This window comes from Eublepharis macularius, chromosome 2, assembly GCF_028583425.1.
Source record: "Eublepharis macularius isolate TG4126 chromosome 2, MPM_Emac_v1.0, whole genome shotgun sequence".
Lineage (NCBI taxonomy): Eukaryota > Metazoa > Chordata > Lepidosauria > Squamata > Eublepharidae > Eublepharis > Eublepharis macularius.
Window position 1 is genome coordinate 180,001,924 of NC_072791.1, and position 26,739 is coordinate 180,028,662.

The 26,739-nt window shown below is 39.9% G+C and overlaps 1 protein-coding gene across 2 annotated transcripts in view; it reads left to right on the forward strand.

Moving 5' to 3' along the window:
* Positions 1-26,739, forward strand: part of ARHGAP15 (Rho GTPase activating protein 15) — a 634,574-nt gene that overhangs the window by 54,531 nt on the left and 553,304 nt on the right. For both annotated transcript variants that reach the window (XM_054972327.1, XM_054972328.1), the window contains exons 4-6: positions 2,858-2,932; positions 11,095-11,153; positions 21,075-21,162. In XM_054972327.1, the coding sequence (XP_054828302.1) occupies positions 2,858-2,932; positions 11,095-11,153; positions 21,075-21,162 (222 nt within the window). The remainder of the gene's footprint in view (positions 1-2,857; positions 2,933-11,094; positions 11,154-21,074; positions 21,163-26,739) is intronic.

Consider the following 26,739-nt stretch of genomic DNA (forward strand, 5'->3'; position numbering starts at 1 on the left):
CATACTTGTTAGTGAAGAATAACCCAGTGAGATCAATGGGACTTTAACTCCCTAGTAACTGTCTTTAGGATTGCTTCATGTTCACTTGCTCATTCCATTTAGCCATTGGATGAATGATCATTTATCTGTTGCTGAACTGGAGATCATATCTTTTAATTCTGCAGAAAGCAAGGAGTATCATACACTATTGCTTGCTATGTGGAAAAATATAATTAAAAGCAGAGATCTTTGAGTGGAAATATAAGTGATGTAGACCTGAATAGTTTAGAAGTGGATGTTGTTGCATGAATATGAGCACCATATCTGTTGAACATTAAAAGATAAAGAGGAAAAGATAACTGGAGGTAATTTATTTAGAATTTACACACATGCCTCTGCTTGCATTAATATTCAAGTTCTATCCAAAATCTAAACCGAAAGACTGGACTCTTAGAAGTTCTCTCCATAGCATCAGCAAATCTTTCTTGTTTACCCCGCATGCTAATAAAACAGGAGCATGACGCTCTTGAAAACAAGACTGCAAAATACAGAAAATGTGGTCTGACATTTTTTTCCTCCCCAAAGGAGGGACTGCCACTCACGAAAGTATTTCTCATGAAGGCTCGATTGCTTAAGATGCAGAATATTAAGAGAGAAAAACACTTTAGGACACAGCCATGTCACCAGCTGTTACTCATTCCTAATGAAATTGTTAAGTGATATTCCTCATAAATAGGTCAGCAAAACTTTTGAATCGCAGAGAGTGTTTTATCTGTTTTCTCTGTGAAATGCTGGAATTAAAATTAGAACGGGTAATTCATTAAGCTCATTAGTTATCACTAGGAGAGTAGAACACTTTCTAAGATGTAGATTTCAGGGCTTAAATGTTAATGCTTACAAATAAACATGAAAGCAGTATGTACCATAAAATATGGGATCATAATATTTTAAAGTCTATTTTGAGGGAGGCCCTCTGGATTAATTATGAACATTTTGTAGAGTTCTACATTTACATATAAACAGCATATACTAGCTCTGCTTTACTAAGGAAGGAGATTGGGAAATCTGTTAAAAATCAGTCAAAATTTACTGATAGTTCCTAGTTGTGATTAAGATAAGAAATGTCTTTATTTTGTTTCAGTCCCAGATAGTAAATTGTGGTCCACTTTAAGAATAAAACACAATTAAACCTACCAAGAAATAGTCATTTTTGTAGCCTAAATTAAATTTCAAAGCAGTAGCATGATTCCATTTGCATTCCAAAACTACAGCTTCCTCTTTGTCATACTTCAAAGTCATATTTTTAGCAGCTATGGTTACTTTCCCATGCTTCTCTTTCAGCGTAGAGGGATCTAATCCATCCAGCAACAAACTACAGATTTTAATGGAATAAATTTCTGAATACTAACAATGAAATAACTTAACAGCTATTAAGATACAGCACCTGTTAGTTCCTATAAACTAGATTCAAAGATGCTGTTTCACCAATTGCATACATATTAGTGGAATGGCACTTCTTTTGGAAGGAGGGTAGATTTTTACTGTGATCTGCGCTTTGCATCCGTTGCATGAGGTTTTCCTGACTCTATAGTAATCAGTGAGCTGCAGTGGTGGGGAGAGGTGGTACGTTTCCATACTTTGCTCACAGTCCCTTAGATCCAGTTCTCTGTCTTTAACCCATAGAAGGTGTTCACATACAAAGCAATTAGTTAATACCTCATCAAGTTTTTGTCACACTTTAAGATGGGCAATACAGGGGAAAGAAAGAGCAGAGAGAGGTGAGAATGGAAACTTTTTCTGTGGCTTGGCTCCCAGATATCATAGACCTGTTTGAGGCACTGTGATCAATATGTTTAATAAAGCCAAACATAGTGAAAATATAGAGGGAGAGGCCATGGCATGTATGAAGGCTCCAGGTTCAATCCCCAACCTCTCCAATGTTTGTGGGTAACTGAAAGACTTTCTCCTGTTTCTAGACCCTTTAGATCTGCTGCCAGTTGTCTGATTCAGTATAAGACAGCTTCAAGTGTCTAAACAAGTGTTTTAGGGCAGGAGAAGTTTATCAGGGAGAATACAGGATAGGCAAAAAGGGAATAGGAGCAAAGGGAAGCAGGCCCTCAGGCTGTGGAATGAGGCAAAGGGAACATTACCGGTGATGCTACGATATCTGTTTAGTTTCTTATGTAAGGCTGATTGATGATTACAAAGAATAAACTGACTGAACTTTACTGGAATGGGAAGGGGTGGAATCCAAATTTACTGGCAGGGAATTTATGAGGGTTTGGGGGAGGTACTGCCCAAAGGTATGTTTAAAACTGGTTTTCTTCCTAGTCACTAATACTCTTTATGCAAGATGAAAAAGATTCATGTTAGATCCCCATGAATCACTATTTTATGACTCTTTCATATTATGAAACTACCATATAATGGAGGAATGATCATTTATATCCAGAGGTCCATAGAATTTTGTTAAATTTAGCTTATCATTTAGAGCTGAATTACCAACTTTAGGACTATGGGTGAAGTATGTTTTGGAAAATGTTGCTGGTTTTCAAATATCTTGGGTTGTCTTAAACATAAAACTTTTAACAGGAAGAATACAGTTTTAACAGTACACTGACCAACCTTACAGAGCTGTTGTAAGAACTACATATGAGCTAATACATGCAAATTGCATTGAATATTCTAAAGTATTGTATAAACATTAAGAGCTAATTAACTGCTGTGTTTCAATGTCATTAGCATGCACATTTTCAGCACTTAATGCAGTGCAAACTGTATGCGCTGTGTAAAGTTATTTTCAATCTGTCCTTCCATGTTCAACATTGTTTGATTTGAATACAAGCAGATTCTGATTTTGAAATGAATGTATTTTCAGATATCCCGTCATAGAAGGAATCATTCCCAACATAATTTAACAGTCACTGAGATCATTAGCCCACTGGAGCAAACGGTAAGCAATTGTATTACAGAATTTATGATTTATTGATTTAGCTCTTTATTTTAGATTTCGTTAATCAAAACATAATGCATGATTTTTGAAGGGTAAGTACTTATGGCTGCAGATGCCTTAATATATTAATAGGGTAAAATAAAGAACTAAAGATCTGGGAAAAGGTTGGTTAAACAATGAAAATAATAATTGTGGAAGCTACAAGCCATTGTAGCGAATGATATACAATTTCAATTACCCATTAAGTCAAGAGAATTAAGGATGACATTTCAGCAATACTAATAGATATTTATTACAGAATGACATTGCTTTTCCCAAAATGAGTAGCTACAGTTAGTAAAATAAATACAGTTAGGAAAAATGCCAGGTGAGAACTTGTTTTTTGAAGTATTTGCTACTCAACGAGGAGGAAAAAATAATTACAAAGGTTGGAATAAAGGAATAAATTGGACTTTGTGTTTCCTTTGTTGCTTGAATTATGGCTTCTTATACATATGGGAAACTTTAAAATCAAGATAAAAGGGGATGAAATATTTAAGACAGAAGCTAAATAGGGAAGAGCACTGTTTAGCTAATGAGAGATGCTCAGAGAACAGTCCTAAGCAAGTCTACTCAGACATAAATCTTATTTTATTAAGTGAGGCTTACTATGAGAGAAGTGTTCTTATGACTGGAATTTTAAAACGAATGGGGTTTTCAGGTAAGGTGCTTTCACTGAGACCATGCCAAGAAGGTTTCATGTAACTACAGTAGGTGGTCTCTTACACAGAATTCTCTGTGGAGAATTGATTCTGAATCTGTCATGTTTGTTGCCACCTAGTGGCCAGAAGGCAGGTTGGTCATGTAGCCAAATGAGACTGAACATGCTTTCGGAGCTGAGTTGCTGGCTGCCAAACCTTACGTTTCTGTAGTGACTTTATAATTTATATTGGTTTTGAGGGAAAACTGAAAGCAGCAGTCATATATATCTTTGAAGTGTGTCAGCAGAAGTTAAGTTGTTTATTGGGAAATTGTTTCCATCTTCTATATATATAAAGACAAGTGTCCTGACTGACTCATCAACGCCCAGCCAAAACCCCTGGACCTAGAAACCTGAAATTTGGGGAGAACGTTCCTTTTGTGATGTAGAGGCTCACTAAGAAGGGATTTTAAGAAATTTGGCCCCTAAGTGGGTCAAAAGGGGTCAAATGTGTTTTCCCATAGGGATACAGCTTCCTTGTGTGGCTGGCAGGCTTCTCCTCTCCTGCCAGCTGCCGACTCAGCCACTCTTCCCTGACTGGGCTAGCTTTCAGGGTCATTTGCATATGGGGCCAACATTCTAAACAGTTGCTAAGGGAGTCAGTGAATGTATCCTGAGGTAAAAAGCACCTCACGGTCTTCCCCTAAAAGTTCACTAGGGGTGCCAATCTCCCTGTGGTATAGAGTTGCCAACCTCCAGGTGGTGGCTGGAGATCTCCTAGAATTACAACTGATCTCCAGGTGAGAGAGATAAGTTCTCCTGGAGGAAGTGGCTGTTTTGGAGAGTGGAATCTATGGTATTATACCATTCTGAGGCCCCTCCCCTCTCCAAACCCCACTCTATCTGGGCTCCACTCGCAAAATCTCTAGGAATTTCCCAACTTGGACCTGGCAACCCTACTGTGATGCCTGCCTGCTTGCCCCCCCTCCCCGCCCTCTCTCTGATGGTTCAGTTGTGGAGCTCTGTGTTCTGAGGTAAAAATCGGGTCAAGAAACTGCAGACAGTAGAAGAAAGACAGTACAAGACTCCTGAATAGGGATTTTATATAAAAGTCAGTAGTTGTGTATCTGTAGACTGAGTTCTGGTTGGGTCGAGTGTTTTTGTTAACATGGATGTAATGCCAATAAAGGTTGCTGAATTGAATTGAACTATAAAAGTCAGTATGGCAACTGAGTTTTTAAATGTTCATGGGGAGATGGTGCATGACCTTTCTAGGGGTCATTTCAATGTGAACCTCTCACATGAACCTGCTGAAGGGCCCACCACACCACCCCTCCCTCAGTCCAACTCCACCTCACACCTCTTGCAGCCATCATCTCTTACTGCCCCCAAGAAGCCTCCTGGCAGACATCGTGCAGGATACACCATGCTAAAAGGAGGAAGGGGTGTTTTAAGGCACTGAGCATAACCCTCAAAGATGTCAGGGGCTACAAGAGAGTGATGGGGGGAGTCACTGGGCTGCTGGCTGGAGACTTCTGGCAGACTCTGCCAGTAGTCCCAAGGGGAACTCGAGCTGACGAGGTTATTGTGTGTGTCAAGGCATCATATCTGTGGCTCCTCATCAGGAAACTCTCACTAAGAAAGAACATGAGGGTCCTCTTGAGAGACGAAGTGTCTGCTAGGGAATTCTCTGAACTCCTACTAAAAATAGGGAACAGAGAATATCCTGAGTTCAAGGGAAAGGTGACCATACCTGCAGATCTGGGCACAGTAGTGATGACCCTAGCAGACCTAACAGCCACAATATACCCTGATATCGTCACTATAATGGAGAAGTCCATGGACTGGCTGTGCAAGCGTGCCATTCTGACCCCCCAGGAATGACAAGGCTCTCATTATTAATGAAACACAACTATCTCAAAGGGGCAGAAATGGAGTACAGATCTGGGGACTCAGTGGGGCAAATGGATGACGTGGTCTACTACCCTGTGGAGTTCCTCAACGCACTCAACCCTCCTAGCTTCCCAGACCACAAGCTTATCCTCAAAGTGGGGGCCCCAGTGATGCTGCTCTGGAACCTCAATCAACTCAAACTCTGCAATGGCACCAGACTGTGAGTGAAAGCCCTCCACAGGAATGTCATCGAGGCCACATTGTTCACCGGCAGTGCTCGGGGAGGGGGGGTTGGGGTTCATACCACGCATACCACCAGAGAACCCCTTTGAATTTAAGAGACTGCAGTTCCCCCTCAAGGCCTGCTTTGCTATGACAATCAACAAGTCCCAGGGGCAGACACTGAAGGTGGCAGGAATTGACTTGAGGGAGGATTGCTTCTCACATGGGCAGTTCTACATGGCTTGCTCCAGAGTGAGCTCACCCAGCAACCTGGTGATCCTGGTACCTGAGGGGAAAACCACCAATGTGGTCTACAAAGAGGTCCTTCAGTAGAAAAAAACTGATTGTGCATATTTTTTCACTTTATTTCACTACAATCTTTTCCTTTTAAAAATCTCTTAAATAACTGTTACATTTCAGATTTCACTTCATTAGTAGGCATCAACACACTTAGCTTTATTCAAATACGTTTGTGAAGCTCGAGTACTATGCTATTATACTACAAAACCAACTCAACCCCCCCCCCCAAATGTTACATACCTGTAAGTATTATAATTGGACTTAAAGTAGTTAAATACTGTAGCGAAGCACGGGCATCCAGCTAGTATGGGATACAGAAAAATTGTGGTGCAGAGTAGCAAAATGGATTCAGTTTTCATATACTATTTGATTGTTTATTTTGATATGTCTTTGCAAATAATATTATTATAATAACAAGTGTGCAATTTTAAGGCATGTGGCCTTCCAATCCAATTACCACACTAGTGCATGGGCTTTGTTTTTAGGATGTTAGCTAGGTGGCTCTTGGGAGAGAAAAATGAGGTATGTTTTAAATAAATGAATTGTATACCTAGCTATATCCTATTTGATTTCATTTCATCTTGGGCGGGGGGGGGGCGGTGTTTGCAATAATTGATGAAATAGTTTTTAGATCTGTTAGTGGAATATGATCGAAGTCACTGTTTTAGTGCATAGAATTATTATTTTTATTTTTTGTTTCACCTTTCTCCCCAATGGGAACTCAAAGCAACTTACATCATTTTTCTCCATTCTTCCATCCTCACAACATCCCTGTAAGAATGTGTGACTGGCCCAAAGGTCACACAGTAAGCTTCCATGGGGAATTTAATGTGGGTTTCCCAGTCCAAGACTCCCAAGAAAGTGTTCTTGGGATTGTACTGATACAGAAGAATTTCTGGGGTCAAATTCTAGTCTGGGGAAATGGCTAGAAGTAGAATAAAGGTGACTAGTTTAAATATGGACATAGATCCTTTACAAGATAATTGACCATGATAATAAGACTACTGGTGCAATTTGGATCCTTGATTATTTGATTGTGGTTTCTGTGTGAGGCCTTCTTTCAGCTTTGTCCCAGATTCTCTGTTCTGTGATGCCTTTGCCCTTGGCTCCCATTCCCTACTGAAAGTAAGCCTGTTTTACTGTGTTTTGCACCCTCCTCCATCCCTCCTTTTTTCTTCCTTATGTCAAATATTAGACTGGGCAAGGACTTGGCCTCTTATGCTGCATAAAGAACCATGCACATTTAGAATGTGAATGATTTTCAAGCATATTGAGGTTTTCTACTGGTGTAAATACATATGTTGCTCTAGTCATACAACATGGTGACAACATGTATCAGGAGGATTTTAGGTAGCATCAATATCTATATGGCCAGTTTCAAGTGCTAGGCAGCATATGAACTGACCACTGGATTTTTCAGGAATCACTTTCAAGCATATTGAGGTTATATACTGGTGGTAAATACATATGTTGCCCCTCTCATACAACATAGTGACCACGTATATCTGGAGGATTAAAGATAGCATACGTTCCTGCTGCATGCAGCTTCTGGGCTCCTTGTGTATGTGATTGTAACATCAGAAAGAGTCTTAAATGACTGTGCAATGTGTGTTTGCATATATATACATATGCAAAAGCAGATTTCACAGTCCTTTAGGTAGATAAATAGTATATTTAAGTAGTATGAAATAGTTTGAAATATGAGCCAAGATAATAAAAAGAACATAGCTGGAAAGGTTCAGGAAAGGCAGCAATTAAAAAAAGAAGATGTATATTTACTGAGTCAGAAAAAAAAAACATTTGTAAGCACCTTCACGTTCAGTACCTCATGTCAACTATTGTGGAAGAAGAGAGGAAAAAAACTTCGATTTTTCTGGAAGGGGACTTTAACAGACATGGTTGCCAGCTGCAAGTTGTACAATTCCTAGAGATTTTGGGAGTGGAGGGAGGATAGGGTTTGAGGAGAGGAGGGACCTCAGCAGGCTATAATGCCACAGAGTCCACCCTACAAAGCAACCATTTTCTCCAGGAGAACTGATGGGCATACTCAGAAGATCAGCTGTAATTCTGGAAGAGTTGCCAGGTGGGGAGTTAGCAACCCTATTAACAGATGAACACCTGTGCAATACGTAATGCTCTCTGTGGTCCAGTCGATGTTGTTATATTTTCAGTCTCCAAGACATGCTGAAAAGGAGAAATGGCATAGGGGGCAGAGTGGGAAGAATGCTGAAGAGACTGCTACAACCTAGGTAAAGTGTACTTAGAGGACGTAGAGCAACATTATTGCTTTTATTTGAGAGATTGTGTGCAGTGTGATAGTATGCTCTTCCCTGTGTTTTGTATTTTGTCCCCTTCCCTACCCCTTTTGAATCCACCACAACCCCCCCCCCCCAATAATAAACCTTCTTTCTATAAGGACTTTTTTTTTTGCTTCCTTAATACATTTCTCTGGGATATTTCTCTGAATCTCTTTCCTACATGCCAGATTGCCTGGATGCCACATAGTTTGCTATAAGGTATTTTCCAGGGTTTCTACTTGGTTATTTTGCTAGGACTGAACTGGAAAGGCACCTTCTCAGTAGGTCAGTCTAGATGCTCTCGAGAGGTACCTGAGTGGTGGAAGGGTGCTTTCCAGGGAAACGTTGGTCTAGGGGATATTCTCAGCAAGGAAAGTCCCCCATTCCACAATTCCAGTCTGGTTGTTACCCATTATGATTGGAACAAACTGTTCAGACTAGAAAAAGTGACCAAACTGGGATCTGGTTCAGAGAAACAATCTGAAGCTTGGATGGTAAACAGAAGCCTCATCCAACTCTGATTTTAGCCAGGGGGAAATAACTTCCTTGTACATAATCCTGGCAAGAACAGTGTGCATATGTAAGGTACAGAGTGAGCAGAGGAAAAGGCCAGATGTTTGCTATAACCTTGGTGCCATGGGATGGAGAAAGCTGAGTGATTTATGTGAGCATATCCTTGCAACTGCTAGATGGAGCAACAGCCTGATTCTGAGGAATAGTCATTTTGGCCATACATGTTCTGCCTTCTGTACTCAGCGGTGAAACATGGCCCCAGGGAATTGAGCAGAATATGAGAATTCATGCATCAGTCCTTATGCAATGATACAAGGGCTCCAAATTTTGAACCATACTTCACGAACGATTCTCAATGCAGCATATGAGGTTGCTTATTATATTCCAAAATCGTATCTATGAAAATATGGATGGAAGATAGCACCCATACAGTTACACGTGTTTTTATGCTTCTGTTCAGCTTTTTGGTATGCAAGCAATATTTTATACATCTTTTATTGACTGTTATTTCAATTTAAAACCTGTCTTTTAAACTTCTTCACATTTTATTACTATAGATAGCTTTCTATAATGTTGTACAGCAGTATTTAGTAAAACTCCTAATTTTCTAAGCCAGGTTACATGACTTGGAGTCCCAATTGTGGAGCTGAACTTAGCCACCAGCCAAACATCAACCTGCCAAATGGTTGATAACCTTTGGTTTTTCAACTCTGGGCTATCAGCAAAGTCTCTTAATTTATTGAGTTTCTGGTGAATGACAGCCATCACTATAGGCTTGAATTCTAAGTTGAACTGAACAAGTTCTTAGTCCAACCAATGGCACATTAGTTCTATTATCTTTGTTTAGGCAGTGGTCATAACTTAATGATATAATGCTCAAGATCATACCAGGCAATTGTGGAGGATTCTATAACAGTGTTCTTAGTGGCTATAAATAACAGCATTGGAAGCACTACTTGCTGGGAGATGTAGTCTGGAAGGAAATAGGAAGTGCAAGATTGGGCTGGGTCTAGTCTATCTTACTGAACTGTTGTTCCTGCTTAAAATACAAAGTAAACTCAGTTTGGAATTTTAATTATACTCAGCTGCTTGATACATCAAATATGTTTCAAATGTTTTGCTTTTTTCACCTTGCACTTTAAGTGAATACCCATTGTTTGGGAATGAATTGTGTTAGCAGGGATTTCTAACCTGTATGAATATAGGCTTTAGCATGTAGCACTTTAAATGTATCCTCCTTGTACTGACTAATGAATTGTATCAATAATTGATGCTGCCGAGGTTTTGTTGGTTGCATGTCTATTTGCAAAGGTTAACATCTGACAAATTACATTTAATGACATTGCTGTAAACGTGTTGTATATTTATTGTCTTATACCCTTTATCGGTGGTGCTAGTTAGTTTTCATGAATTTTCTTGGTTATCTGCATTGTCTCGTGATACTCTCTTGTTCGGTAACACCACTTGGAGGCTGGCAGCCCCACACCCTTCCGTCGGTACTTCCTGTTAGATTTGATAGTTATCTTGACTAACAAAGGGAGCTGTAACAAATACTGTGTCTATCTAGTTAGTATGCAGCTTCTGAATGGAATTCAGAGAACTAAGGGAAATGTTATACAGGATTTCTACAAATGCAAGACTGGGTTTTTTTTCACAGGTGTACCATCAAAAAAGGGGGGGTAATCTTACATTTGCACACAAATTATGTCCAATAGTAAACTGTTTGTGTGGATTAGCATTTGTAAGGAGGTTGTCTTGCAGTTAGGGTCATTTTCCTTTCAAACAAATATGGTAGTTGTTGCAAGTTTATTACACAGTTGATCACTGTAAAGTCAGGGGAGGCTAGGTTTTTCTTTTATTTGAATGATCGCTTTTCTCAGCATTATAAGAAATTCTACATGCCTGTACAGGATAACACAACCCTGTTCCAGCTGCAACTAATAGTAAGAGCATGTGGAAGGGTTTCTGGGCAGCACTATTTTTTCCTATCCTTCTTTTCAGGCATCTGGTGTCGAGCACTTCATTATCATTTTTTCATGCAACATTTCCATTTTCTAGGAATTAATTCATCAAAGTTTGGACCCGGACTGATACTTCAAAACAACTGTTGGAACTTGCAGCCATGAGATATCTAAGAGTTGACAGCTGTTTTGAATATATTTGTAAACAGTTATGTATACTCAGCTTGGCAGTACCTATGTTGATTTGAAAGTAAACCTGGTAGTATAAGCAAAACACATGTTTGTTCTTTATTGCAGGTAATCAAAGAAGGATATCTTCAAAAGGCTAAAATTGCAGATGGAGGCAAGAAACTAAGGTAGCTGACACTTTGACTTCATAGAAAATGGAAGGAGAAATGCCAAGTAGTTAATCTTCTATTTAAGGATTAGGAATATACAGCCAACCTAATCATAGTTTGTTTCTCATGTGAGACAGTTAGGACTTCATTATGGTAAGAATTTCTTAAAAGAAAATTACAGATAACCTGCTACTTTTTTTTAAAGTAACTCCATTGGAAACATTACCTGACTCACTAAAAAACCTTTCTTAACTCTTATATTAGATCTCATTCGTCTTAAATTAGGAGATCAATAGTTTTTAACGTTGTGAAACTTGGGTGTGTGCAGCATGTTTAAAGAAAAGGCGAAGTGAAATCCATTTACTGAAGTGAACTTGGAAAAAGCTTCAGAAAAACCCGAAATCTGAAGCGACATGCCGCTTCGGATTCAGGTTTCTAAGTCGCTTCAGTATGCTCTGTAAAGATTTGGAGCATACTGAAGTGATGGGGGAGGGGAAGGCCTACCTCCACCCTTAAACTCCCACCCCCACCCTCCACCCCACTTACCTAATTAGTAATTTCTGAGTATGGAAAGTGCATCCGAGGATATTGAGGGATGGATTAGCAGAATCTTGAGACAACTCAAGACCCATCATTCTATTGGTGAATTCATATATCTTTGGTTCCTGTTAGTAGTGCTAATTCAAGAATTCAGTGTTGGAGGAGGAACAATCTTCTCACAGGAGTGTTCCACCTCTCTTTCTACCTAAAGAGAACTTCTAGTTTCTGTCACAAATTCTTTGATGTGGGATACAATTTTCATGACAACAGGCACATTTTAAATTGATTTCCCCTGGTCATTGGTCTTCAGTGGGGTTTTGACACAAGATAGGTCGCAGTATTGGTACCACCACCATTTTTTGTTTAGGTTTTCTTCTGGTAAGGATGTTTGTACATAACAAAGAGGGAGGGAGACCATATCCAAAGGTGAATGGACTCCTTTGCTTACAGTGCCGTAGGCAACATTTTTCTAGTAAGCAATCTGTGTGATTCATGATGATCTGGGTTGACAGAAGGAGGAACCTGGTTGTGAAGGACTCTACTCTGTTTTGTAATATCTGAAATGCTTGGTGGCATGAATGACAAATTGTGCCAACTAACTGAGACACGTATAGATCCACTCCTATGTTCCATTCTATGTGATGAAGAAATGAAACAAATGTGATGAAATCATACATTGTATAAAATATTACAGGTTTACAGGTTGTGAAACTGTTATCCTCAAAAAAGCTTGCTAGTGGACAGACTGGAACACATGAACGTTCCAGTACAGAGGTTCAAACGACAGTTTGATTTTGACACTTGAGGGTTGACATTTGGGTATTGAAGAGGGTTGGGAGAGGGAAAGTAAGCAAAAAAGAAGCCAAAGGTCATCACTGACTAGATGTTGCCTAAAAAGGTACTTGATGAAGGGTTTAAACAAAGATATGACAATACCAATATGATAGATTATAGCTGCATTTACAGTTTATTTTCAATTTATGTCCTTTATATGCAAGTCTGTTAATTTTGAGTTTAATTCTGTTTGTTTAAAGACAAATGTCTTGCTCATATAGTAGATTTTAATTAATTCATCCCTTACAGACTTCGAGATTGTCGCTATCCCTGTCAGCTAGAGCTACCAGGCATAAAATAAAGATTGAAGGGCAGGGAACCCAGAGCACCCAGCTGGAGCAAGGAAGGCTGGCCTGGGAGGTGGCAGAATCAGTGTAGAATAACTATTATGAAAGGTTGTGTTACATTACAGTACGTCTGCATCATCTGACCAAAATCTGCCTTTGTTGTTATGCTTTTGTTGCACACATACACGTTTAGGCCAAAAATGAGACTCTGGAATCTGTTAACACCTGTCCGTGCCCATAACAGGAAAAGAAGTCCTTCAACTGCTATTTCTTGCTCATATTATTATAATAGAAAAACTGAGGTGTCTTTATTGCTTGGATAAACTTGGAATTGCCTTTTCAGACTTCAAATACCTGCTACTTTGAGGGACGTACAGCAATGCAAACTGAGTTGGTCTTATAGTGTGCTGCCATCAGGTGTCCATTTGCCAGAATGCAAATGCAATGGTCACAGCCTGATTGCTATATTCTTTTGCCTTCGGTTTGCAAAACAGCCACACATCTGATGCCACATTTTATGTAGCTCTGTAGTCCAGCATTTTAAAATATGTATTGAAAGTGTCACTTGTGGATATTATAAATCTTATTGGTACAGTTTATGCATCTCTTTGCATCTCTTTGATGCAGCTTTCCAATTTTTATTTATTTATTTTATCACTGTATTGTTGCTCTCTTTTTAGGAATAATAGGGAAAGCCCAGAATGGGCGGATTTCTTGAAATGTATTTAATCTGCTTCTTATTCTTTCTCTCAGATATTGATGATTAAATGTTCTTTGCAAATTAGCCCATGTGGCCAAAGTTGAGTTAGCTATTACTGAACTGATTTTCCCCAAGGGACAGAAATCCCAACTGTATTTATATTTTAAAATACTCTAGAACCTTCTATATGGATTCATATATTGAATACCTTCCTCCTTGCAATGATTTTCTTCTTCAAACATTTGTTTTAAAAAAGTCTTTTTGCATGTCTGCTTGTTTACACAACCAGAGGAAAGAAAGATACATTCTGCAGTTAAAATCATGAATACAAATAGAAATTTGAATGTAGAATGCAGAATACATCCATTTGAAAGCCACTGCAAGCCACATGATTTACCTAACTATATTGAGTTCTGTTAGTATGCCCAGAAACACTTTTACCAGGATTGACTTGTACATGTTTCAGTTTTGCTGTTTGCTGTAGCAGCAAAGAATAAAATAAAATAAGTGTGCTCTCCCTTGGTTCATTCGGAAGATCCCACACCATCAGTGAAATCAGCAGAATGATGGCACTTTTGGAAATCTAGCCAGTGGTTAGATCTGGATATTTGAAGGTAATTCTGTCTCGGGGCATTTTTAGAAGACTATTAATAAAATAAAGAGCAAAAATCCAGTAACACCTATAATAACAACAAAATGTGTAGTAGGGTATGAGCTTTCATGAGCCGCAGCTCACTTCTTCAGATACACAGATGTATCTGAAGAAGTGAGCTGTGGCTCATGAAAGCTCATACCCTACCCCAAATTTTCTTAGTATTGTAGGTGCTACTGGATTCTTGCTCTTTTCTACTGCTGCAGACAGACTAAAATGGCTACCCATCTTGATCCATAAAATAAAAGCAAAACTGCATCATTCAACATTGTTCTGTCACCTCTAGTAACCTTCAGCTTTCTTCTTGCAATCTACTAATTTTTCTTTTCATACTTGAGGTTGTTTCAGACACACAAACCCCTCCCGTTTTGGTAACCATGATCCTGTTTCATATTGCCTTGGTTAGTAATATATCAAAATGGAGCTTCTTTGGGGTCCTCTTGATTTTGCTACTCATCACAGGATCAGTGACTAGATCATAGGGCAGTTGAGTTACCATACCCTCCTTGGAGCACATTATCAGGATTTTGGTGGCTGTGACTAACAGCATAAGCTTAGTTAGGCTTTTTATTTTGGCTTTTAGTTATGATTTGGGGTCAGGATAGAGAAGGAAACTCATTTTTAGTGAAATGAGTGACAAGGCCTGTGAAGACAGGTCAATTCGAGCTTTTTGTGAGTCTATGGCCTGAATCTCTATAAAAGAGCAGTCTGAAACCTGAGGATAAACATGTAAACTTTGGTTAAAAGGTTACATTGGGCCTTAAATATTGAGGGACCCTGTCTGGAGAAAAAGGAATCCATTCTGCCCACAGAGTTTGCATTTGTTTAACTAAGGCTCAACTCAGTGTGTTAGCTCATGGGGGAAAATGTATAACCTCTGGCGAGTACAGTGGAGAGCCAGTTGTACATTTCATACTGATTATTCCACACTAAATCTTTACTGTGTTATACCTTATATTCTGTAAATAAATGTTTGTGGTTCAGTTCCCTCTGCACATCTTGTCTGTCAAGTTAAAATAGCTGATGGAAGGAGATTATATTTACCTCACTATAAAATACCATAATGTAGGGTCACAAATAAGAACCCTTTAGGGAACACAAAGCTTACATGCTACCAACTAGTTAGATAAAGTTTATGTCTCCCCATTTTACTGATTGTAGGCATCTGAAAGGATTTAAACAACTAAAAGGAGAAGCCAGAGTGCAGGGTTTGGACAGCCATTGGTCCAGAGGGCAGTTGCCTCAGAAATCTGCCTCATCTCTCTTCTCTCCTCCACCACTCCATCCTCATTGCCTCCATCATGTGTGTGTATGTACATGTGTGTGTGTGTGTGCATGTAATTTACATCATTTAGAGCCCACACTGAGACTCAAGATGGATTACATTGTGTGAGTTAGTACAATCAATATTAAGACATTTCAATATACATATAAAGGATATATACATGCAATTTGTAAAATTTAAAGAAAAAGAAACCATGAAAGATTTAAAGATATAACAATGTTGAAACAGCATAAGCAAATTCCATATTAAACAACATAGGAACTACCCAATAGGATCATACTTATAGCAGCAGTAGTGAAGTCTATTGTCCCTCATTGTTTACAGCAATAGTAGAAAAGTCTGTGGTCCCTCCTTATCCTTTTACTGATGGGTTCCCTATCCCTTTACTGATGCATCTCTTGAGACAACTTCCTTACACTACAACCCTCCCATCTAAGCAAAAAACCCTTTTGCACACTTCAGATTTGCATTGTTTACAGAAGGCTAGGAGAGTGGGAGCTTTCCTTAGATATGATGGAACAAGGCCTTGGAGAGCTTTCTAGATGATATCCAAAACCTTGATTTGAGCTTGGTAACTGATAGGAAACCGATGGAGTGACAGTAGAAGTAACACTCATGGTTCTCCTAGTTCCCAGTAATAGCTGAACTGCAGTGTTCTGTACCAACTAGAGTTTTCAAGTTAGAGGGGAGACCAATAGACAGAGCACTGCAGTAGTCTCGATGTCACCATGGCATGGATCCAAATGGCTAGATTGGCTGTGTCAAAGTAGGGGGCCATCTTCCAGGCTAGGCTGGGTTTGTGGAAAGCATTTTTGCAGCTGCCTCAATGTGCTTTTCTAGCAGTAGTACTGGACCCAATATTAGCCACTAGGCTCTTAACTGAGTCTGCAAGGGTCAGATGAACTTGATCGAAAGTGGAAATCACGGTATCCTTCAAGATCTCTGCCTTTCCAACCAGCATCACTTCAGTCTTGTCTGGGTTCACTTTCAATTTGTTCGCTTTCAGCCATTTGACCACAGCCGTCAAACAGCAACCTAAGATCTTGACTGCATCTCATGGTGATTTGGATAGTGAGATATAGAGTTGGGTGTCATCTGCATATCGATGGCATCCAGTTCCATAGCTGTGAATGAGTTCTCCCAAAGGCTTTACATAGAGGTTGAACAACATGGGGGATACAACTGTTCTCAATCACTTTTCCCAGAAACAGCAGCTTGGAGATGGGGAGATAATTGGCTACATCATTTTTTTCTAGAGATTTTTTTTAAGTAGTGGGTGGATATCCACTTGTTTGAGAAATTGGGGGAAGGTGCCTTGAGTTAGTGACTAATTTACAATAGACCTCAAGGGCTTATTTATGTGGTCTTTACATGATTTTAAAGCAACTGAGATGGACAAGGGTCCAGTGTACAGATTGTGGCTTTCACAGATGTCAGGATCCTATCAATATCCATTGTTGTAACTGGTTTAAAGTGTCCAAAAGTGTCCAAATGTGAACAAGATGGTGTAATGGGTATTTCTTCAACCTCACCTATATTGCAGCTGACATCCAGATCTGAGAATATTCATGCTATTTTCTGCTATTCTCAGCAAAAAACTTTGCAAAGGATCACAACTAATAGTAAAGATTCAGTTTTACAAGTTAGGAGATGACGAGATAACTTGAATAACTGGGATGGTTGTGAGCTGGCTGATGCAATGTGTTTCTTTGCTACTTTCATCTCTACTTCATGGGTCTTCCAATGGGCTTTATCGCACACTCTTGCAGTTTCAACACAAGTTTTTCACTAGCATCTTTCTAGATGTCTTCTAGTCATTTTTAGGTCACCCAGCTCCATGGTAAACCATAGGTTAGGTTTCTGTGACAAGGGAGGAAGAAGTCAGCGAGGGGCAATGTTGTCAATGGCTTCAAGAAGCTTCACATTCCATGCTCCTACCTTCGATAGAGCATGTGTTTGAAATCCTAAGATACCCTGGGGCATTTTGGAATTTAGAAGGGTCCATGAACCTTTGTGGATGAAGCATTCTAACGGGTCCTCCTTGTTTAGGGGGTGTCAAAGCCATATTGATTGTTTCCTTCCATAGATAAGGGTCAGACTATGGTTCAGCCTGTATCTCCAATTCCAAAGCAAGGCCCTCCTTCAAAGCCTCAGTGCATAATACTAAGTTCAAGGTGTGACCTCTTTCATATCTGGAGCTTGTCACTAGGTCCCTGATGTGGAGAATTCAGCGTGGATGCTGAAGTCCCCCAGAACAATCAGTCTAGGTGTCTCCAACACTACATCTGAGATCATTTTTGCCAATTCAGAGCTGGGTGGACAGTAAATAAGTAGAACATCTAATCTGTCTCTGGTTCTCAATAAAGGGAGCATACAGTCAGTGCCTGCTAGCTTGCACTGGGACTCTGTGAAAGTTAAAGGATTCAAAAAGGATAATAACAACCCTTCCTCCTAGGCTGCCAAAGCATGGTTGGTGTAGGCTATAGCATAGCCAGTTGGAGTTAGTTGGGTCAGACACACCACATCATTTTCCTCTAACCATGATTTCATTATGCAAGCTGTATTGATTTCCCCTTCCTGCAACATCCCAATAAGGCATGCAGTTTTATTCCAAACAGATCTGGTATTGCATAGTATTAGAGTAGCAGTGGGAGAGGTAGTGGCCCTTGCATTGTTAACTCAATGCTAAAGAGGTTAGATAAACTGTGAGCAAATTTACCTGGTATTGGCCACCTTTTATAGATCCCACACCCATATCGACCAGCTCCATCTGCTCTGGAACAGTACATCCACCAAACATCATGGGCTGGGGAGAGAAAGCTCAGAAATGCACCCTAGGAAAGCTAAGTATTAGATACTGTTTGATGTAAGCATTGTCCAACAGGTAATTTTCCCATGCCAGCTGCTCCCGGTGATCAGGAAAGTCAATGGAGGGACTCTTCCTCTCTTCTAGCATCCTCCACTTGGAACAGACGATATCTGTGCCTCAGCTGCATGCCCCAGGTTAAGAGCCACAAACGAACAGCCCTTCTGCTCTCGCCCTTTGGCTTGAGCCAAGAGGCTCGTGCCTTCTGTGCAAACCTCTGTTAAATGCTGTCCCAAGAGTCCAGTACCTGAAAACAACGTAGAGAAGTGATCTCTTCCTGCATCTTTGGGGGTGAGGGGTTGAAGATTGCCTTCAGCTGGGGCCTAGGCCCAGATCAAAGATACAGACTCCATTGTAACCTCCCTTGGGTAAAATATTATTACAGTAGTAATAAATGAGTTGGGCCTTATGTATTCCTAGTATTTTTCTGGATCCTATATCTGTCTTCCCCTATAAGAAGTGGCTTCTGCAATATAATTTCTACAAATTATGCCTTTCATAAGCATGCTTAAATGATGAACAGGAAATAAAATGTCTGGATTTATAGTAGATATCTTCTAGTCCCAAATTCCTTATACTATAGTTGTATATTTATGATTGATTGTCTTTCTAATAGGTCATATTTGCAACACTGCCTTTCCATGTATTAGGGTTGTGAGTGACCTCTGGGTTGGGAAATTCATGGAGTTTTGGGAGTGGAGCCTGGGGAGAACGGGGTCTGAGTGGGACTTCAATGTGGTATAATGTCATAGATTCTACCATCCAAAGCAGCCATTTTCCATGGGGAACTGAACTCTAGTCTGGAGATCAGTTGAAATTCTGAGAGAATTCCGCACATGAGCTAGCCAGTTTATTATTAGATAGCGTGATTATGATTACCAGCAAGCCAACCTATCAAGCATCCATTCAGAATTCCAGGCCCAAGCATTTGTAATTTGAAGAATTGTAATTTGATGGATTGTCACATGCAGCCTGTGACTAGAGTTGCCAGGTCCCTATACTCTCCCAGTAGGAGGGGGGGATCTGGCACTTACCTTGTGCTAGCAGTGAGGTCTTCTTACGCTCCGGTGCCTGCATGATGATGTAAATTCTGGAAATGACATCACACTGGCCACGGGAGCACTCCCATGCTCAGTGTGGGGCCAATTTTGCCTGTTTGGGGCCCAAATCGGCCCCAAACAAAGCACACGAACTCTCCTGCAGCTGGCATGACGTCACTTCCAGAAGTGATGTTGCCAGGGCCTGTTGGGAGCGTACACATGGCACGCATTTCTGATTTGCCTGCCAGTGGCAGGCAACCTCCGGGAGCTTGCCACCTCCACCAGCCACTGACAGGTCGGCGGGCAAGGTGGCAAGCCCCTGTGAGTTTGCCCACCATCGGCGGGCACCTGAGAACCCTACCTGTGGCATGGATTTGTGTGGGGGACATAGTTTGACACAAGCCAACTTCCCATCATTTAAACATGAGGCAATAGAGCTGCACAAGAGTACTGTACCACATAAATTATTGAATATTTGAATTATATCTTATTTCTAGAAAAAAAGAGTTTAGGAGGCAAGTGAAACTCAGGATCATTTCACATGGTATGCAGAAGTATATTTGGGTTTACTATTGAATGAAGTCTTAAAAGAGAGATGCAGCTAGTCAAGGCTTATTTTTTAGCTGTACAGCTTTGGCGCATGGATTTTCCATATTCACATTTATTTGTGCGTACACATAAAAATACCTGCCACTATAAAAATGTATTTTAATATCTGTTTTAGTTTCTGTAGTTCTGTAACTCTTCTTCCTATTCTTTCCTGTATTTTATATAGATACAAATGTTTCCCTCAATTTCCTCCTATTTATTTATTTGTTTGGTAATGCTATTTATAGTCCACCTTTCCCACTGAGACTCAAGGCGGATTACACATTGCAATTCAATATCTGTCTTCTTCCTATCCTTTGTCCTACATTGAATCCTGAGAAATATATATATTTTTATTTACTTCATTTTATCCTGCCTTTCTCCCCAGTGGAGACCCAAAGTGGCTTACATCGTTCTCTTCACCCTTTTCTCCTCACATCAACCATGAAAGGTGGATTAGGCTGAGAGAGAATGATTGGTCCAAGGTCACCCAGCAAGCTTCATGGTAGAGTGGGGTTTGTACCTGAGTCTCCCAGATTAGAGTCCAACACTCTTAACCACTATACCATACTGGTTCTCATATAATCATTGGATCAGATTATAGTCATTTCCTAGGGAAAGTTACAGAAGTCTGTATCTCCATGTTGCAACATATATCATACCTTGAGCCCCTTATGAGGGGGAAAATGCAGTATACAAATATGTTAATAAGCAAATTAATAAAAAAAAATCAAATCCACTAGGCTACACACATGCAGTGTTATTTATATTACCATTAGCAGAGATCCACTTAAAGTTATTCTGTATATGGATAATTTCCTTACCTGAATTTTCTGATACTTACATTTTTTAAAGTCACTTATCCTTCTTGAAGAAAACCATTGGCCAGTGGATCATGGCCGTCTCTTACCCATCAGCTTGCAGCATTCCCCTTTGTTCACAAGTCCATATTCTTCCTGATTTTTTCTCCTTTTACCTCTTGCTTATTGCCATGTTTTGTAGAATGTTGGAGAAATGTGTGTTTATACTTGTACAAGTTGAGAATAATTTGGAACCATGGCCTACCAATGCAAGTTTATCTTCCATAAAAGAAAAAAAGTGTTTATTTAATTGGTTCATTCATTTTTATGTTGCTCTTTCTTCAAAGGAAAAACTGGACTGTTTCTTGGATTGTTCTTACTGGTCGGAAAATAGAATTTTACAAAGATTCCAAACAGCCAGCTGTGGCCAATCTGGTAAGCAGTTATCTTTCTCATGTCTCATCTTTTCAGAAACATTATTGAATAAAAAGTTTGGCATCATCAAAAAAAATCAGAGCTGCTAAGCCTCAGACATCTGAGAGCAGATGTAAGAAAATGACTCAATAAACTTTTAATCAGATGAGAGAGGAGGGAAAATAGAACTCAGCATATCTTTTATTAAGAGGTGCTTTTTGAGAATAATTGCAAAGTGAGACGGATGGTGAGTGGCTCTCCCATAAAGTGGAGGTAACGCTCTAAATTAAGGTGCCAGTTATAAATGCTTTATTCTTATTTATGAAATGATCTCTAAATGCAACTACTTCCTCAAATAATGTATTATAAAGTATGTTATAAAATGCATTAGTAATAAATGCTTAACAGATGATGCGATGAGAATCTGTTACAAAGGATATTATAAGACGTAAATTGTATTAAACCCTGTGGTTGCATCTTTAATACATGAATTTAAGTTGCTATCCCGTTTGCTATAAAGTGGCTTGCATATCATAAATAATAATAAAGTAGTTATAAATGGCACCTTAATATAGGGTGTTACCAAAGAGAAAAACACTGGAAGTTAGCAAAGTGATTTTTATCTCTGTCTAAATGTGATACTTTCTATATTGTTCTTGAGTATTCCTTATGACTCTCTCTAACACGGTTCGTGCAGTTTCTGTATTTCAAAGCACAATTCACCATACCTTTTTTAAAAACAAAAATGTGCCTCAAGGAGAGATCATTGATTGTAGCCTTCAGAGATGTGACAGTTACATTGCACAAGTAATCATGGCTTGTTTCCCTTCAATGCCAGCTACTGCAGAGTTTGAGCCTCTTCTTCTCTGGACTCCAGAAAACCCCAAAGAAATCCATAAAATTCTGACACTGTGGGCTAAGCAGGGACAGGTTTGACAGAACTCTATTGTGATGGCATCCCAAGGCTTGATCAAACCTGCCATGCCTTATTGGTTTGATGGGAGACGCAAAAGGTGCTTTGTTTGACAGGAGTCACAAGCAATAAATAAATTCAGATCTATCAGGTGATGAGCATCCTTTTTGTTTTGTTATTGGCATTTGTGCCATTGGTACTGAGCCAGAGGGCACTTTGCCCTTTTCCTTTAGTGGTATGCTGGAGGAAAAAAGAGAAGAAAAAGGAAACCATGTGGTGTGTGTGTTGGTGATTTATATGAATTGGCTTAGGTGCTACAATGATTTAATGGAGCGTAGTTTGAATTTTGAAAAAGGAAATGTGTGTGTGTGTATTAGAAATGGCGTAGAACCTGTTACAGTAGTACCTCCTTAATTCAAATCCTGTGCAAGAGCCACAATATATTCCCCAGCGAACATTGCCATTGATTATGATGCAACACCTCCTCCCATACCAGTTAAAATCCTCCGCACAAGCTCTCCTTTCTATGCCCTTGCCTTCAGAGGTGAGGTGTGATGATGCAGAGATAGGGCTTTTCATTGGTGGCAACTGACCTATGGAATGCCCTGCTCCTTGAGGCTTATCTGGCACCTGCCCTACTCTCTTCTCGGTGCCAGGCCAAAACATTTCTTTTTACCTAGGCATTTAACTATGGTCTGATCTTTCAAAATTGTTTGCATGGCCTGCTGGAGCTTGAGGACTGTCTTTTATGTTTAATGGCTTGTGCTTATACTCAGGCTTGTTTTTAACGGCTGTGCAGTATTATTGTTTTACTGTATTGTTTTAGCTGTAAGCCACCTTGAGCAGATCCCTGGAAAAACAGAATATAAATGTTCTAAATTAATAAATAATAAGCTGTAGTTCCCAGTGTTCATCATTACTGATTGCCAGTCTTGGTCTTCAAGATTCGTAGACTCTTTAGGTTCTGCAACACATCTGCACAACTTGTAACTGTTGGAAATACAATGTCTTGTGCACAGATAAGGCAGAAGACAGAATACTTGCAAGGGGCAGGGGGTCTGACCGTTAGATAGATGGCAGAGTGGGGATCCTTCTTTACTCCTTTCTTCTGTCCTTCCTGCATGTTTCCCGATTGGTATTCTTAGGCTACTTCCTGCTTCTTCCCGGAAGTCCCCCCTCCCTGTTTACTGAGGTAGTTAGTATCTATTCTGTTTCTCTCCTTTTTGTCAAAGTTGCAGTTCCTGAATAAACTCTCTTCATTCACTCCTTAATCAGACTAAAGATCGTTCCTAAAATATACCAGAGCCTACAGTAACCACAACGCTGAACACAGTTTACCTGCCAGTGTGATTTTCATTCAGAGTTTGAGATTAGTATACTTTTGTGGCAAAAGTCTGAGTTGCATTGATAATTCTTGTTTTTCAGTGTTGCATGCAAAAGTAGCATTTCAAGGGACCATAATGTTCCTGAAACTTTCTGTACCTTGTTCTCTCCCCATTGCTATCACGTGCCTCTATCAGTAGCTACTTTGGTGCCATTGTTTTTTCAGACTGGGTCATCTTTCAGGGAAGAGAGATGTCAGCCAGCTGGGAGCCACGGTGATGACATCACAACACTGTATAGTTCAGGGATCTCCAATGCACCTGTGAACTCCATGATACAGATAGATACTTTTCCTGGCACCTGCCAAGTGTTTTTAGAAAGTAGGCAGGACCAGGTGGGGCTTTGGCCTAGCAGGGCTTTGAATTAGCCATTAAAGATCTGATTGGTTGTGCAGATTTTTCAAAAGTTGTTTTGGCAGCCTCTGCCACCACAGCACAAAGATCTTTGCTGCTTGACTGAAGGTAAGCTGTGTATAGTAAAGAAAACATTTTAAACAATATGTTAATTTTTAAAAAGCATCCTATTAAACAGAGCTTTTATCTAAAATGCTGAAGAGTTATTAGCAGACTTATGCATGACCTTACTCCCTGGCATGTAGTGGATGGCTCCACCTCCTGCAGCAGCCATTTTCTGTTTGGTTTTGCCTGCTGTAGCAACCATTTTGTGGTTGCACCAACTACCCTGTATTAGAATTCCAAAGGTGATTGCAGGCTGTAAAAAAGTTGGGGACCCTGGTAAAGTTAGATTTGGCAATGTCACATCATCAAAGAGCCAAGTTGGAGCAAGGACTGTCTTTCCCAGGTCAGCATCATGCTGTTATATAAGTATCAGTATAAACAAAGAGGGGTCCAGAGAGTCTCCCTCCAAACAGCAGCCCTCTGTGGTGCAGTATAACTGCTTGTGGAAACTGGGGACTTCATGGAATGGCTTTGGATGCACTGAAAAGAGTGCAATATGAGCAGGAATTCAGGGAAAGCGCCAGGAAATGCCCGGAAGTGCTTGGGTATGGGTGTAAGTCTTTTCAATCCAGGTCATTTTTTTAAGGGACAGAAACATAGTATATAGATGGCTTCAGATTATGAATTTCATTCACTATCCAGATTTTGCCACCAAACATTAGAGTCCACATTATTGCATTGATGGCTGCATTCCCCCACTACCATCATGTATAATAACACAGAACTGTTCCTTTGTAAGCCTCCGGATCAGGAACAAAGTTCTTTAGCAAAAGCATTCTGTTGAGGCAGTCTGATTTGTTTCTGATGCGGCTAATGCAATGTTTTCAAAAACCATTCACCCTGCTAGTTTTTGAAAGCAGCAAAGGAAGAAAATATTCACATGTAATTTCATTAAAATATTTGTTTACTGAATTTTCTTTCAAGTATTATTTACTTTGGAGGATGGAAGAATTCAACCATTAATTGAATAATGTAATGAAGTCAGTGTACGTTCATTGTAGTATGAATTTAATAACATAGCAATCTTATTTTTAGTAAGGAAATGATGTGATTTACTAAAATGATAGATACAGTTTTAAACCACAAAGTTATTAATTCATTAATTCTTGATGATTAAGTACTGTGAATAAAGCAATCTTTTTTTTAAAAAAGGATGCAAAAATATGAAACAAAAATAGTTCAATGCACAGTTAAATTCCAGCAACACACAAGAATGAAATAAAAATTATTCCAATAATCCTCCTTTTACTGCTATAGAAGGAATAGATATTTAGCATAACTATAATAACATTCTTATTTACAAACTGCAAATGGCTAAAGCAACTCACTCCCTTCCCTTCCCCTTATTTCCAGATTAAACTTTTTTAGACAGCTGCAAACACAGACTTGTTTACAGAATCAAGATTTATGCTTCTATGCGTGGGATTAAGTCCCATTGCATTTCCTGAGACTTACTTCTGAGTAAACAGCCATAAAATTGGGCTGTGTGAGATACATATCTAGTTGTTAGCCTGCAAAAACAAGTGTTATTCCTGATCGGCATCTGATACCATTACTTTGTTTTCATTTGTAACTCTGTCCTGTGCCATTTTCCAGAATTCATCTTCCCCCCTCCCCCTGCTTCTCCAGAGCTGCTGGGTTTTCAAAGCAAGAAACTAACAGAGGTGGTTTGCCATCACCTGCCTCTACATAGTGGACCCTGGCCTTCTTGGGGGTCTTCCATAAAAGGACTAACCAATACTGACCCTATTTAGCTTCTAAGATCTGGCTAGCCTGGGCCATTCAGGTCAGGGCAGTAAAAACCATAGAGATATGAACATTCCTAGGATGTTATAATTTTGCTTCCAGTTCTGAAGCCGGAAGTGACATCACGGTGTTCTAGGAATTTCCAAATCTCTATGGTTTTTACCTTCTTTTGTATGTAAATCCTGTTCCAAAACAGGAAATGATGTCCCAGCATCAATTGTCTTTCCCTCATCCACCACATTCCATTGAATGAGGGCAGGGGACAGGGAGCGTCAATGGGAGGTTCCCTGCCAAAACTAGGTAAGTGGCAACCCTGTTCAGAAATGTTCACTCTACTCTACTCATTATCTGTAACAGGAGATATGGATGGCATCCAGAAAGGTGGTCCAGTCATAGAAACCTTCCAGGTATGAGTCACCCTTGCTGGGTCAGAATACCTGTCTATACGAGCATGGCATTTTCTCATTCTAAGTATTTTGATTTATCACATGGTTGAGTCTAAACCTCCTGACCACTTGCGATCCTATGTATTGTTGTTGCAGAATCCTACAAAGAGATCCCCAGAAGTGTTTGACAGATTTTAAAATTTGGCCATATGAAATCTGCCACAGAACTAAGGGGAAAGAGGAATAAGGAATTCTACAGCAGGTTCCTTCTGGGCTTTGAACCAGGGCTGAATCCACACTTACCAGCACAGCGCTAAGCAGGCGGAGTGAGAGCGTCTTTCTGGTGCGTTTTATGACATCATTGCACCACGAGAGTGGCATCATGACGCGATGATGTCATAAAATGCGCCAGAAAGACGCTCTCACTCCACCTGCTTAGCGATGTGCCGGTAATTGTGGATTCAGCCCAGGTCTCTAGGATCTGGCATACATGAATGATAAGTTTCATATAAGTCACAGCTGTTTTAGAGGCCCTGAAAGAACCATGTGAACCCAGGGGCATTTTGGGCCTGGGAGAATTATCCCTGCCTTTCTTCCTTGAGATGACTACAGGGGCAACATGAACAACCCGTCCTGTGGTATTTAGAGCAAGAAAGGCACAGAGGCTTGACCTTGCCAGTTGTATTAAAGACAGTATCTAGGGCTTAGATGC